Here is a 15,855-nt window from a genome sequence, read left to right as displayed (position 1 = left end):
AGCTTCCCTTCACGACACAGATGCTGCTGCCACTTTTTATAACACCACAATAACAGCAACACTTGATTCGGCTGCCCCCCTCACGCAGAGCAAAACTCGAACAAACAACAGGCAGCCCTGGCTGACCAGCCTGACCAAAGAACTGAGACGGGTTTCCAGTGCCGCTGAGCGGAGATGGAAGAGAACCCATTCTACTGAGCACTTCAGCGCATACAAGCAGTCCCTTGCCAGCTTTAAGTCCACGCTCTCTGCTGCTAAACAAACTTACTTTGCATCTCTCATATCCTCCCTGTCTCACAACCCAACTCTTCAACACTTTCAATTCTCTACTCTGTCCGACAGCACCTCCTCCCCCTCCTCTCATTTCTGCTGAAGACTTTGCCTCCTTCTTTAAGCAGAAGATCGACAAGATCAGACAAAACTTTGGCCCTCAGCCCCCAAAGCCCCTCTAAGCCGCTCAGCCCTGTTCTGCAAAAGCCAGCTTCTCCACCATGACAGAAGATCAGCTCTCCACCCTTCTGTCAAGATCACACCTCACCACTTGTGCCCTCGACCCACTCCCGTCTCACCTCATCCCTAACTTGGCCACAGTCTTCATCCCATTTCTAACACACCTCTTCAACCTTTCACTTACAAATGGTGTCTTTCCCTCATCCTTCAAACATGCCTCAATCACATTCATCCTCCAAAAGCCCTCCCTTGACCCATCCTCTGTGTCTAACTATCGCCCAATATCTCTTCTCCCTTACACCTCAAAACTACTGGAACAGCATGTATATCTTGAACTGTCCTCCCACCTCTCCTCCTGTTCCCTCTTTGACCGGTTACAATCTGGCTTCCGACCGCATCACTCAACTGAAACTGCCCTAACTAAAGTCACTAACGACTTACTAACCTCCAAGAGCAAGCAAAACTACTCTGTACTCCTTCTCCTGGACCTGTCCTCTGCCTTCGACACCGTAGAACATTCCCTCCTGCTACAGACTCTCTCATCTCTTGGCATCACAGACTTGGCCCTATCCTGGATCTCATCATACCTAACAGACCGAACATTTAGTGTCTCCCTCTCACACACCACCTCCTCACCTTGCCCCCTGTCTGTTGGTGTTCCTCAAGGCTCTGTCCTAGGACCCCTACTATTCTCCATCTACACCTTTGGCTTGGAACAGCTCATAGAATCCTACGGTTTGCAGTATCACCTCTATGCCGATGACACGCAGATCTACCTATCTGGATCCAACCTTGCCTCCTTACTGACTGAAATCCCACAATGTCTGTCTGCTATCTCAGCCTTCTTCTCTGCTCACTTTCTCAAACTGGACATGGACAAAACAGAATTCAACATCTTTCCTCCATCTCACTCTACCCCTCCACCAGACCTATCCATCAATGTCAATGGCTGCTTTCTTTCCCCAGTCCCGCACGCTCAGTGCCTTGGGGTGATCCTCGACTCTGCGCTCTCTTTCAAACCACATGTCCAAGCCCTCGCCTCCTCCTGCCACCTCAAACTCAAAAATATTTCCCGGATCCGCTCATTCCTCAACCATGAAACCACAAAAACACTAGTGCATGCTCTTATCATCTCCCGCCTTGACTACTGCAACCTCCTACTCTCTGGTCTCCCCTCTAGCACTCTGGCTCCACTCCAGTCCATCCTACACTCTGCTGCCTGACTAATCCACCTGTCTCCCCGCTATTCCCCAGCCTCCCCCCTATGCCAGGCCCTTCACTGGCTTCCTATTGCCCAGAGGCACCAATTCAAAACCCTAACCCTGACATACAAAGCCATCCACAACCTGTCCCCTCCATACATCTGTGACATGGTCTCTAGGTACCTACCCGCACGCAACCAATCTCCTTCTCTACTCCCCCCTTATCTCTTCTTCCCACAACCGCATACAAGACTTCTCCCGTGCTTCCCCCATACTCTGGAACTCTCTGCCGCAACACATCAGACTCTCACCATCAACGGAAACCTTCAAGAAGAACCTGAAGACCCACCTGTTCCAACAAGCCTACAGCCTGCAATGATCATCGGTCTACTGAACCACCGCACGACCTGCTCTACCCTCTCCTAGTGTATTCTCACCCATCCCTGTAGACTGTGAGGCCTCGCGGGCAGGGTCCCCTCTCCTTATGTACTTGTATGTCCCTTGTCTTACACATGTTTATTATACTTGTCTATATTTCCCCTTTTCACATGTAAAGCACCATGGAATAAATGGCGCTATATAAATGCATAATAATAATAATATGTTAAGTATAGGTTATCAATATCAGAGCAGAGACTCATCTACAAACACTGAAACACCCCTGTAATTGTTTACGAGGCACAGATTTATTCTTTTTGTAGTGTTCATGCACGGTGTAGTGAACTGTAATACCTGCCATTGCCAGATACAAAGCTGTGCATGGTAAAAAAAATAAATATAGAGATGGAGGCTGCTGGGAGTTGTGGTCCCATTGATCCTAAATATACACCATCAATATTCTAGCTCTGGAAATGTTTTCTTTTAATTAACCTGATGTATACGCCACTGTTCTCCTGAATCCAGCGTTGGTTTTATTTTGTTCCTGAGCCTCTCCGTTCCGGAGATATGGCCACTTCTTCCCAGTAAGTAGCCTTTTTAGTCAAGGAGGCGTTCCTCCTAATGATGCCCACAGTGACGCTTAGAGGACCATCCCACTTGGCTAAATAGACAATTTTCATACAAGGAAGAGGGGGCTTTATCTCAAGATTAGGGCGCTGCAGGAGCAAAAGAAAAATATCACCAGATTCAGGAGAACAGCGCCATTAACATAAGGTAAATATGTTACATATTTATGGAAAGTGACAAGTCCTCTTAAAATTAAGTGAATGTCAATCTGCGACATTTGCTATGCAATCAATGTACTTTTTCTGTATTATTTTTTGTTGTTCTTTGCATCTATTTTCAGAATGCTCACACGCTAATCTGTTAGCAAGCTCCTGATGACAGATCTCTTTTCTTGCCTGCTTCTATACTCTTTGCTGCTGTACCTGGTCCTGGAGTCTGATGGACGCATTAACACTAGACATGGGTGAACCTGTATTTATAAGTTCGGGATTCTTATCGGACAGTTAGTGTCCGGTGCTAAATGCCGAACAGGGACTTCTCCCGGGAGTCCGTTGTAATGTTCAGAATTCCGGGAGAAGTCCGTGAGAGAGAGAGAGAATATATTCCAGCTCCAAAGTTTGGGTTCAGGTTCTGGTTCAAGTTCAGATAAAGTTCTGGTAGCCGAACCGACCTTTGGAATAAAGTTTGGGTAGAGTACCATAACCTTAACTTCCATGGCTCCGCTCATCCCTAATGAACACCTTAAAAATTGAAATCTCTTTTGATCCCTTCCGATTGCATACCTCCACTTTGCACACCGACCATTCCCCAAAGTTCCAGGAATAGCAGGGGTAGACGGCACAACTTCTGTACTGGGCGAGTTGCATTGGACATGGTCTCCCGTCTCCTTCAGCTTGCATCTTGATGAGGCGAGATCGCATCTGTTGACCTAAGATGGAAACGTAATTGTCACTTCATTGCAGCCCATATTCGAGAAACACTGAAATATTCATCAATTTTGAATCTAGGAAACCAAATGTGCAATTACACAGAGGATCAGAATAAAGGACCAAGGGCTACTGGACCACTAGCAACAGTTCTCCCGGATGACCAGGACATTCCTGGGAAGTGGACCACAGAAGAGGCAAGGCTTACTAAAGCCAAACCCAAAAGTGGCAATTTTGTTGGTGTTCTTGAGTTTTTTTACATATGTTCGCAGAGGTCCTGGGTGGGACTTAAATTTCCCAAATTTTAAGTTCAAAAGGATAGTAAGTATGCCAAGCGTATAGCAACAGGGTGCAGATGGCAACTGTACCCGGGCCCTGTTGATCCTTGAGGTCCCTCTGTGCATGTTAAGACACTAGTACCAAAAGGCTTCTCATGTACATTAATATTTACAACCAATCCTCAGGTCATCAGTACCAGATTGGTGGGGGGTGTAACAACCGGTACCCCCAACGACCAGCTCTTCCCAGCTACATGACACCCCTATTCAAATGCAAAGGGGTAGATCTGCATCGCACTGGGGCTACTATGAAGCTGGCAGAACTGTGCTGCTCCACTCTAATTGCGTCCTGCTACTGCTGACACCAGGAATGGCTGATGGGGAGGGGGGTTCCGGGTGTCGCACCCCCACCAATCTGGTGCTGATGACCTATCTTGAGGACAGTGTATACACAAATGTGTACTTCCTTACTTTTCTTTTTGGTTCAACATATCCCAACATGAGCAACTCAAAATAATTTGCATTAAAAAAAAAATGATTTGTTGATACTCTGTGGGGAGATGTTTATGCTGCACCTACCTATATGTGGCCACACAGTGGTTACGACGGGTATTGCAGTCTGTCGAGGGTTTTACTACCATGCTCCACTACCATGTATTCCATTTGTATTGTGAGAAATTCCGGTCATTAAATGAAATTTATGAAATGATAACGACCCATCTATAAGTACAGTAGTCGCCATAATGCCTTCATACAACGGCAACTGTTCTTTCCAAGGATATTTTCAAAGGATTAAAAGAAAAGAGCAAAACTTGTAAAATTTGTCTCAAAATTGCTGGAAAATCCACCAGCTATTTTATATGATAATGAAGAGTACAGAACTCACAATTATCCCAGATGAAAACACACGTGTAATTGTGACCGGAGACACTGGCGACTGTTCTGTAGGCGATGGGTTATAATTATCAAATAAATTAGCTGTAATTTCGCAGAGAGCCCTCTTGATCCCTTCTTTTTTCGCAGTGTTAATATTTCTGACGGGTCCCTGCTACCGGGATACAATTAGAGTCACAATGCGGCTCCCTCGCCTTTGAAGAAGTGTTTTGTAATAAGACGACCACTATTGATTTGCCACAACATCCCGCTATTGTCGTCTCTGAACCTCATTACAGATTCGCTTTCTTCTTTCCTGCCTTATTCTGCATCTCTCCCTGAAAAAAACACTTAGGAAACTGCGTCTCAGTGTTAATAAGTGTTATCTGGTCGACTTTATGAGCAAAATGTTAAGAGAAAATTAAACTAGTATGGGTCCTACTTCTGGAATATCACCCTATAGACGAGGAGATCCAATGAGAAACCTAGAAATGTAAGGGGTAAACCCAACCTGAAAGCATCATCTGATATATCCCAGTGACATGGAGGAAGATGCTAGTGAACAGAATGGAGGCAAATCTATGTTCTATTTTATTTGCCTTGGCAGCAGCTGCCTGACATTGATCACTAAAACTGAATTTTCTGTCCACCGATGCACCAAAGTCTTTTTTTATTGCCAGTTTTACTATTTAGTACATCGAATAAATAAATGAATTGATTTAATTAAAATAAAATTTGTGTTAATTTATTTTACTTTCACTGGAACCGATGAACAATTTGAAATTCGTTTCACGCAAATTGCTACAAAAATGCGTGCCACCATTTTACATGATGCAGAAGACTGCATCAGCCTGAGAATACTCACATACAGTGGGGAAAAAAAGTATTTAGTCAGTCAGCAATAGTGCAAGTTCCACCACTTAAAAAGATGAGAGGCGTCTGTAATTTACATCATAGGTAGACCTCAACTATGGGAGACAAACTGAGAAAAAAAAATCCAGAAAATCACATTGTCTGTTTTTTTTTCATTTTATTTGCATATTATGGTGGAAAATAAGTATTTGGTCAGAAACAAGCAATCAAGATTTCTGGCTCTCACAGACCTGTAACTTCTTCTTTAAGAGTCTCCTCTTTCCTCCACTCATTACCTGTAGTAAGGGCACCTGTTTAAACTTGTTATCAGTATAAAAAGACACCTGTGCACACCCTCAAACAGTCTGACTCCAAACTCCACTATGGTGAAGACCAAAGAGCTGTCAAAGGACACCAGAAACAAAATTGTAGCCCTGCACCAGGCTGGGAAGACTGAATCTGCAATAGCCAACCAGCTTGGAGTGAAGAAATCAACTGTGGGAGCAATAATTAGAAAATGGAAGACATACAAGACCACTGATAATCTCCCTCAATCTGGTGCTCCATGCAAAATCCCACCCCGTGGGGTCAGAATGATCACAAGAACGGTGAGCAAAAATCCCAGAACCACGCGGGGGGACCTAGTGAATGAACTGCAGAGAGCTGGGACCAATGTAACAAGGCCTACCATAAGTAACACACTATGCCACCATGGACTCAGATCCTGCAGTGCCAGACGTGTCCCACTGCTTAAGCCTGTACATGTCCGGGCCCGTCTGAAGTTTGCTAGAGAGCATTTGGATGATCCAGAGGAGTTTTGGGAGAATGTCCTATGGTCTGATGAAACCAAACTGGAACTGTTTGGTAGAAACACAACTTGTCGTGTTTGGAGGAAAAAGAATACTGAGTTGCATCCATCAAACACCATACCTACTGTAAAGCATGGTGGTGGAAACATCATGCTTTGGAGCTGTTTCTCTGCAAAGGGGCCAGGACGACTGATCCGGGTACATGAAAGAAAGAATGGGGCCATGTATCGTGAGATTTTGAGTGCAAACCTCCTTCCATCAGCAAGGGCATTGAAGATGAAACGTGGCTGGGTCTTTCAACATGACAATGATCCAAAGCACACCGCCAGGGCAACAAAGGAGTGGCTTCGTAAGAAGCATTTCAAGGTCCTGGAGTGGCCTAGCCAGTCTCCTGATCTCAACCCTATAGAAAACCTTTGGAGGGAGTTGAAAGTCCGTGTTGCCAAGCGAAAAGCCAAAAACATCACTGCTCTAGAGGAGATCTGCATGGAGGAATGGGCCAACATACCAACAACAGTGTGTGGCAACCTTGTGAAGACTTACAGAAAACGTTTGACCTCTGTCATTGCCAACAAAGGATATATCACAAAGTATTGAGATGAAATTTTGTTTCTGACCAAATACTTATTTTCCACCATAATATGCAAATAAAATGAAAAAAAAACAGACAATGTGATTTTCTGGATTTTTTTTTCTCAGTTTGTCTCCCATAGTTGAGGTCTACCTATGATGTAAATTACAGACGCCTCTCATCTTTTTAAGTGGTGGAACTTGCACTATTGCTGACTGACTAAATACTTTTTTTCCCCACTGTAACTTCGGGAACAGCTAAGTGGACTTCCCAATAATGCCTTGCAGTTTATCACATTGCATTTTATAGCACAGCCAATCAAGAGGAACTATTATAGCCTGTATAAAAGCCTAGGAAAGGAATGCAGCAACTGATTTGTAGTGAATCTTGATAGTGGAGGACAGGTCACAGTATAGACTGTTACGCACGCGGTTGTGAACCACTGTGCTGCGGTCAGGGGAGAGCCTGGTGGGGCATAACTAAGTGAAGACATAGTTCTTCATTAGAGCCCCTGATGGTGTGCTTAGACTTGTACCCATGTGGACACCACATAGTATTACATGGCCGACACTCAGAGCTGCGGCAGCTGACTCCCAAGGGGACAGGAAACGGGACCAGTCACAAACCGGATTTGCAGGAGGAATACGGCTGGTAGACAAATAAGTAATCAAGCAAAGGCAGGACAGGTACAGGAACACAGAATGGCCACAGGTATGGGATCACAGCTGCTGGTTCAGACAGATCAGGAAGGAGACTAGGCACAGGCCAGACTGGTTTTGGTGGAGGTGCAGCAGACCAGACAGAGTCAGGTAAATGGGATGGATGGGATCAGAGGTTGCTAAGGCACCTCCCCTTTGGGGAAGGTGCCTTAAATACCTAATGTCTTCCAGCCATTGGCTGGGGACATTTTAGAAACGCCCCTTTGAGAAGCAGGGAGCCCGGGCACGCCCTAAACACTCTCCCAGGAGACCTGCATGCCGTGCGCAGGTCCTGGGAGGAGAGAGATGATGAGGGAACACCAACAGGTAAGTGAACACGTCGGCATCCCTGCAGGGGGGAAGAAGGTGACACATGTAGGGAAGTAGAGATAGGAAAAGAAAGGCTTAAAACATTGAAAAAAAATATTACAGATAGGATGTAACTGAACAGTAAGGAAAAAACAGCTACCATCCATTCACCCATAGCTGTTTAAGTTGGTCACTAGGACATTAAAACTGTATCTGCATTAAAGAGCTTGAAAAAGGAGGCATACAGTCCAAGGAGACCTCAGAGCGCCATGCGTGTCTTTACAGCAATTGGCGTACTTGCTGTTCACAAAGAAGAATTTAAGGTTTTCTAAACGTTTCAAAAGATTCACTCGTTTCCTGCACTAAGATGATAGTTGTACATTTTGTATGACCTTATTTTTATGTACATGAAACTTAAGTTGCCATTTCTCAGCTCAACTCTCCAGCCTCTACTCTGTAAGCCATCAACAAGGTTAAAAAGAATATTAACACCTACAAAAGAGTAAAAGCATAAATTATGGACTAGTAAATAAGTCAGTTGGAAATCTAAAGAACCATAATAACAAATACACAAATCCAGTGTAAAACAGATCAGAAATATTAAAATAATCTTTATTGAAAACAAAGTGGATTAGGCACAAATTAAAAAACTGTATACGACAAAACAGACAACATAAAATAAATGAAGGTGGAGGAATACAATGCAAAATATATGATGTAAATTTATAGTTAAGAGTGACCCAGACAAAATAATCAGAAAGAAGATCCTACAGACACTGATAATGATCAAAACGTGCTTGGTTCTTGAGATTCCCATCTATAAATATAGTAGTCAAAGAAAGTGCAGAGTGAAAATATATGAATGCATAAATACAACAAAATAAAGTGCCAGTGCACAATAAAAACATGCAGCGCTAAATTCATAACAATATAGAGTTCAAATCAGAATGAATGATGGAATACCAAAAATAGATCATTCAATAATATACAAAGTTCATAGAAAGAGTGATCACATCCATGTAAGGATTAAGAAACCCATAGAGTCAAAATGCACTGCTTGTCCTCAACCACACCTTCCAACACACGTTTCACAATGCTTCCTCAGGATATTGTCCACTTTGTTCTCAATAAAGCTTATTTTAATATTTCATTATCGGTCTTGTGCTGGATTTGTGTAGGTGTTAAGATTGAAAAGAAGCATATTAAAGAGAAGAGGGCCCAATTCTGACCCCCTATAATAACCCATTGGTAAATATGATCAAAAGTATATACTATTAAACCCCTCACACTCAGGATCTAAGCCTGCTCCATTTAGGGCAGATACAATACAATGAACAAAAGTTTAAAAAAAAAAAAAAAAAAATTCAGAATTGAATTTTTTTTACTATTTCACTACACTTTGGAATTTGTTTTCCTGTTTTTCAATGTATTATATGAAAAAGTGAATTGTCTCAATGGAACTTGTCCAAGAAAAAAATCATGCCGTCGTATGGCGATGAAAAATACCCAATTCTTCTCTTCGAAGAAAAGGAGGAAAAAAAAAAACAAAAGTGCAAAAAATTTAAAGGGGGTTAATAATCGCCCTTGTTTTCCGATCACTGGATCTGTTCACACATATTTACTGTTCTGTGCATAGAATAGGATTGTGTCCGATGGTCAGGTCATGTTGAGAGTTGTAGTGCATAGTATGAAGATTTTGTCTTCTGGTCATGTGACAAACGTGTCGTCATTAGATCTCTGCCCTGATTGTCAGTTCTCGCTGCTTATTTTAATCAGATTTACAGAAATCGCAAATTGCCCTTGAAATGGTGTAAAACGTAGGAAAATAAGTAATCAGCGAACGTGAACCGCTCGGTAATGTGAAACACAAGATGCGCCCGCGCATTCACTGACATGCTAAAAATGAACCCGTCAAACACAAATCTCCGGACTTATTAATAAAAAATGGATTTATCTGCTTGTTAAAAATAGAAATTGCCTTTATTAACTGTGGGACTTCATTGCTTCTTTCACTGATGTATTAAACAAAAAAAAATGCCGTGAAGGCGCCGGGTCTCCTTTATAATGAGGATGTCACCGAGTGAGAGGAGCTGTCATAGCAACGTCGAAAAGTGGAGAAAAATTCTCCGCTACGCGCTTCAGGCAGAATCACAGACTGCGAGCATCAACTGGGCAGGTCACAAGGGGAGGAGTTTACCATAGCAACCAATCACAATCCAGCTTACTGTGCATGTGGGAAAAAGGAAAGAAGTCATCTGATTGGTTGCTGTGGGCAACTGCGCCATGTTTATGTGCAGACGACGCTGTAAAACGTAAAAAAAAAATAAATAAAAACATTAAAAAAAAAAAAAATCAAAGACTGTTCTTAAAATATTAATAACAGTAATAGCAATATTAAAAAATAGTAATATTTACTAGTATGAATAAAAATAATAAAATTAATAATACCCTTACAGCTGATATTGGTATTATTGTATTAATTAGTAATAGTGCTAATAAAAGTAATAATAATATTGATACTTGTCACCATTATTATATTAATAATACTATTAGTAATAATAATAGATACTAAAAGTAATATTAATACTTTTATGATCACTAATATTAGTATTTTATTATTATTACTATTGACAGTAATAGTAGTTATAATAGTCTTGTAATAATAATTCTTATCGTATTATTATTATTTATAGTAATCATGACTCTGGGAATTATGTTTAACTCCGTGCTGTTCCTCTGTTATTCCTCTGGGAAATGTATGAATAAATTAATAGCTGAATGTTGCTCAAGATGAGAGAAATCTCCCAACATTTGTTCATTTGCTCAATTTGTCCAGCGGAATAAAATATATCCAAATTAATTGCAGTAAAAACATGTTTATTGTGCTGAAGACCACCCAAAATAAAAAAAAAAAGAAATGATTGCAGGGAAGGGGTTAAAAATAATAAAATATATGATACTCATCTATCCTAGGCCACTGCCTGCCTGTCTTCAGTTCTACCGGTATTTGCCCCTTGATGCTGAGGCCAGTGATGGGCCTCATGGATGGAGGGGCCTGCTGGATGGTTTCTAGGACCGTGTTTAACAACCACAGCCTGTTAAGTACATATGGTTGTCAGACTTTTATCACTCCAACATGAGGTGTATAATCGGAGGCGTAGCCCGGGGAGAGAAAAAAGTCATAGTTGGCAGCTGTCATCAATCTAGAATTGTCCTATTTTTCATCTACAATCCTGGAAATCAGGGGATGTCCTGAGTTGGAAAGGGTATCCAAAAGAGGGCATTCATTTCCAATTTTGGGGTGCTCATGGGTGGGATTAAAGTTCTTCCTGGGTGGGATTAGAGGCGGGGCTTAAACAGTCCTATGATACACATCGCAATATTGGTAAGTATGAGAAGGGCACGTGCCCCGGGAGCTGGCGTCAGGAGTGGGGCATCAGGTAGGAAGCTGAAACTCTGCCCCGTGGAGGAAATCCTGGCTTATACGGCACATTCGCTGTCTCATTTTGCCTGGTCTGAAGTAAATTTCTAGTGAAATACTAAACACCCCGGAGTCTCACATCTCCAAACTTCTGAGCAAAAAAGCCGAAAGTTAAGGCGACCTTGAGCAGAAATGAATTGAAATGTTCTCTGTAGCCGATCTCCTAATTCTATCTGGCTTAATAAGAGGAGAGGAGCGTTCCGTTAATCGCTCTGCCTCGTTCGGCAATTCTGGAGGAAATAGAAGTGCTCAGTGTGCTGGAAATGAGCTGCAGCCTATTCACATTCTGCACTCATCTGCAGAGCCCCAAGACACCTCATAATCCCACTCATCAGAGGCACGGCGGGCCCACACATACCGGGGCCGGCGGATATGATCGCGGGCATAATCATTACACAAGATGTCTAAATCTGCAAGATAAAAAAAATGTCAACTAAAAAATAAAAATCATCAAATAAATGACCGTTGTGTTAATGTATGTGTCAATCCCATGGAGACTGGTAAGGTGAGCAGCTGCCAGACACCCGGTGCCACGCATTACTGCCTGTCCGGTCTGTTTCCCCAGGGAAGCCATCAATAACATCAACCCCCTCAACTGCATGAGGATCTTTGAAAGCTTAGTCCATTGACACATGGATATCTTCTATCAGTTGCTGCATTCCTGAGTATTTAACACTTTCCTTCATATGCAAATGAGGTATTAAGTGCTCTGGGTGTGGCAGAGCACTTCCCGAGCCTCTACCTCCAGTGGTTGTTTCCCCACCCAGCAAAAGCCTCTTTAGCTTGATTGATAGCTTACTGTGTGATTTCTTTGCCTAACGACTGACATCCACCAGTGAGCTATCAATCAAGGTAAAGAGTTACAGATCAGAGAATGAGCTCACTGACTGACTCAATTATTATTATTATTATTATTATTATTATTTATTGTTATAGCGCCATTTATTCCATGGCGCTTTACATGTGAGGGGGGTATACATAAAAACAAGTACAATAATCTTAAACAATACAAGTCATAACTGGTACAGGAGGAGAGAGGACCCTGCCCGCGAGGGCTCACAATCTTCAAGGGATGGGTGATAATACAGTAGGCGAGGGTAGAGCTGGTCGTGCAGCGGTTTGGTCGATCGGTGGTTACTGCAGGTTATAGGCTTGTCGGAAGAGGTGGGTCTTCAGGCTCTTTTTGAAGGTTTCGATGGTAGGTGAGAGTCTGATATGTTGTGGTAGAGAGTTCCAGAGTAGGGGTGATGCGCGAGAGAAATCTTGTATGCGATTGTGGGAAGAGGAGATAAGAGGGGAGTAGAGAAGGAGATCTTGTGAGGATCGGAGGTTGCGTGCAGGAAAGTACCGGGAGACGAGGTCACAGATGTATGGAGGAGACAAGTTGTGGATGGCTTTGTATGTCATGGTTAGGGTTTTGTAATGGAGTCTCTGGGCAATTGGGAGCCAGTGAAGGGATTGACAGAGGGGAGAAGCTGGGGAATAGCGGGGGGACAGGTGGATTAGTCGGGCAGCAGAGTTTAGAATAGATTGGAGGGGTGCGAGAGTGTTTGAGGGGAGGCCGCAGAGCATGAGGTTGCAGTAGTCAAGGCGAGAGATGATGAGGGCATGGACTAGGGTTTTTGCAGATTCTTGGGTGAGGAATGAACGGATGCGTGAAATATTTTTGAGTTGAAGTCGGCAGGAAGTGGAAAGGGTTTGGATATGTGGTTTGAAGGAGAGATCAGCATCAAGGATTACTCCGAGGCAGCGAGCTTGTGGGACTGGGGAGAGTGGGCAGTCATTTACTGTAATTGATAGGTTCGTAGGGGGGGTCACGTGAGATGGGGGAAAGATGATGAATTCTGTTTTGTCCATGTTGAGTTTCAGATATCTAGTGGAGAAGAAGGATGAAATAGTGGACAGACATTGAGGGATTCTGGTTAGTAGGGAGGTGATATCTGGTCCAGAGATGTAGATCTGTGTGTCATCAGCATAAAGATGATACTGAAAGCCATGAGATTCTATGAGCTGTCCCAGGCCAAAGGTGTAAATAGAGAACAGCAGGGGCCCTAGGACTGAACCTTGTGGGACTCCGACAGATAGGGGGCGAGGTGAGGAGGTGGTGTGTGAGTGGGAGACGCTGAATGTCCGGTCTGTTAGGTATGATGAGATCCAGGAGAGGGCCAAGTCTGTGATGCCGAGGGATGAGAGGGTCTGTAATAATAGGGAATGGTCCACTGTGTCAAAGGCAGCCGACAGGTCCAGGAGGAGGAGGACAGAGTAGTGTCGCTTGCTCTTGGCAGTTAAGAGGTCATTGGTGACCTTAGTAAGGACAGTTTCAGTGGAGTGGTGTGACCGGAAGCCAGATTGTAAGCGGTCGAAGAGGGAGCAAGAAGAGAGATGGGAGGACAGTTCAAGGTAGACGTGTTGTTCCAGTAGCTTGGAGGCGTATGGGAGAAGTGATATAGGGCGATAGCTAGATACAGAGGATGGGTCAAGAGAGGGCTTTTTGAGGATAGGTGTGATGGAGGCATGTTTAAAGCTTGAGGGGAAAACACCAGTTGTTAGTGATAGGTTGAAGAGATGGGTTAGGGTTGGGATGAAGACTGTGGTGAGGTGTGGGATGAAGTGGGATGGGATCGGGTCGAGTGCACAGGTGGTGAGATGTGATCTTGAGAGTAGAGTGGAGAGTCGATCTTCTGTAATGGTGGAGAAGTTGGTTTTGAAGGTGGAGGGCTGGGAAGTCGGGAGGAAGGGCTCTGGGGGTTGTTGACCAAAACTGTCCCTGATGTTATCAATTTTCTGCTTGAAAAATGAGGCAAAGTCTTCAGCTGAGATGAGTGGGGAGGGAGGAGGTGCTGGGGGGCGGAGGAGAGAATTGAAGGTGTTGAATAACTGTTTAGGGTTGTGAGACAGGGAGGATATGAGAGATGAGAAGTAGGTTTGTTTAGCTGTGGCGAGTGTGGTCTTGAAAGTAGTGAGGGACTGTTTGAATGCGATGAAATGCTCGTTGGAGTGGGATCTTTTCCATCTGCGCTCAGCAGCCCTGGAAGCTCGCCTCAGCTCTTTGGTCAGGCTGGTGTGCCAGGGCTGTCTGTTGATTTTGCGAGTTTTGGTATGTGTAAGTGGGGCAGCGGATTCCAAAGCTACAGCTATTGTGGTGTTATATAGAGCGGCAGCGTCATCCGCATTGTGTAAGGAACTTATATCTGTAAGAGGGAGGAGGGATTCGGAGAATGAGTGTAGGTCAAGGTGTTTAAGATTCCTGCGAGGGTGTGAAAGTTTGTGGGGTGGGGATTGTAGACATGGAGTGAAGAGGGAAGAGAATGTGAGCAGGTTGTGGTCAGAGAGAGGAAGAGGTGAGTTAGAGAGGTTAGATAGGGAGCAGAGGCGGGTGAAGATGAGGTCCAGTGTGTGGCCATCTTTGTGGGTGGCTGTAGAAGACCATTGAGTGAGGCCGAAGGAGGAAGTGAGAGATAGAAGTTTAGTGGCAGCTGAGAGGGAAGTGTCAATGGGGATGTTGAAGTCGCCCATGATGATAGTAGGGATGTCCGCGGAAAGGAAATGAAGTAACCAGGTGGTGAAGTGGTCAAAGAAGGTGGTGGCTGGCCCTGGGGGGCGGTAGATGACAGCCAGTTGGAGGTTGGAGGGGGAGTAGATGCGCACAGAGTGCACCTCAAAGGAAGGGAGGGTAACAGAGGGTGGCAGTGGGATTGGGGTGAAGGAGCAGGTATCTGACAGGAGAAAACCAACTCCTCCACCATGTTTGCTGCTGGGGCGGGGGGTGTGAGAAAGGTGGAAGCCGCCATACGAAAGTGCAGCAGGAGAGGCTGTGTCAGAAGGGGTGAGCCAGGTTTCGGTGATGGCGAGGAAGGAGAGTTTGGTAGTAACAAAAAGATCATGGATGTAGGAAAGCTTGTTGCAGACAGAGCGAGCGTTCCACAGAGCTCCTGTTAGTGGGACTGGGGAAGCGGGGGCTGGGTGAATGGGTATAAGGTTGGAGAGGTTATGGAAGGTTGTGATAGAGCGTGGATGGGAGGTAGAAATGACTGTGGGAATGTGGTGAGGAGGACCAGGATTTGGAGAGATATCACCAGCGGTGAGAAGGAGCAGAGAAAGTGTTACCAGGTGGGAGCAGGAGAGGGCATGAGGGGGCTGTCTGTGTTTGGAGACAGAGGATTGTATGTTAAGGAACAGTTTTGAGGCGGAGGTGAGGTGGATGGGGAGGATTGAAGAAGAGATGAACAGTTCCTTACTAGGAGTAGGGATTAGGGGAATTAGCAGAAAGTGAAGGATTATTGGGGTGAAAGTGAAAACAAACAGAAACATTGTTTACAGTGACTGTGTCCAGTTACCTTCAGTTCCCTTCTGGTTCAATTCTGGTTTTAATTCTTAAATTAATCTTCACACTTCTAGCACACACTTATAGCAATCACAATGCAGACTGAAGTCTATGCAGACTTGTGCTCTGCAATATAT

At 44.1% G+C, this 15,855-nt stretch overlaps 1 protein-coding gene across 2 annotated transcripts in view; it reads right to left on the bottom strand.

Annotated features, from left to right (window-relative positions):
• Positions 1 to 15,855, bottom strand: part of THSD7B (thrombospondin type 1 domain containing 7B) — a 501,312-nt gene that overhangs the window by 43,272 nt on the left and 442,185 nt on the right. For both annotated transcript variants that reach the window (XM_073545559.1, XM_073545560.1), the window contains one exon: positions 3,380 to 3,525. In XM_073545559.1, coding sequence (XP_073401660.1) covers positions 3,380 to 3,525 — 146 coding nt within the window. The remainder of the gene's footprint in view (positions 1 to 3,379; positions 3,526 to 15,855) is intronic.

Source organism: Dendrobates tinctorius, unplaced genomic scaffold, assembly GCF_039654945.1.
Source record: "Dendrobates tinctorius isolate UK_male_01 unplaced genomic scaffold, ASM3965494v1 ptg000143l, whole genome shotgun sequence".
Lineage (NCBI taxonomy): Eukaryota > Metazoa > Chordata > Amphibia > Anura > Dendrobatidae > Dendrobates > Dendrobates tinctorius.
Note: the sequence above shows the minus strand (reverse complement) of the source record. Positions and strands in the feature narration are given on the sequence as shown.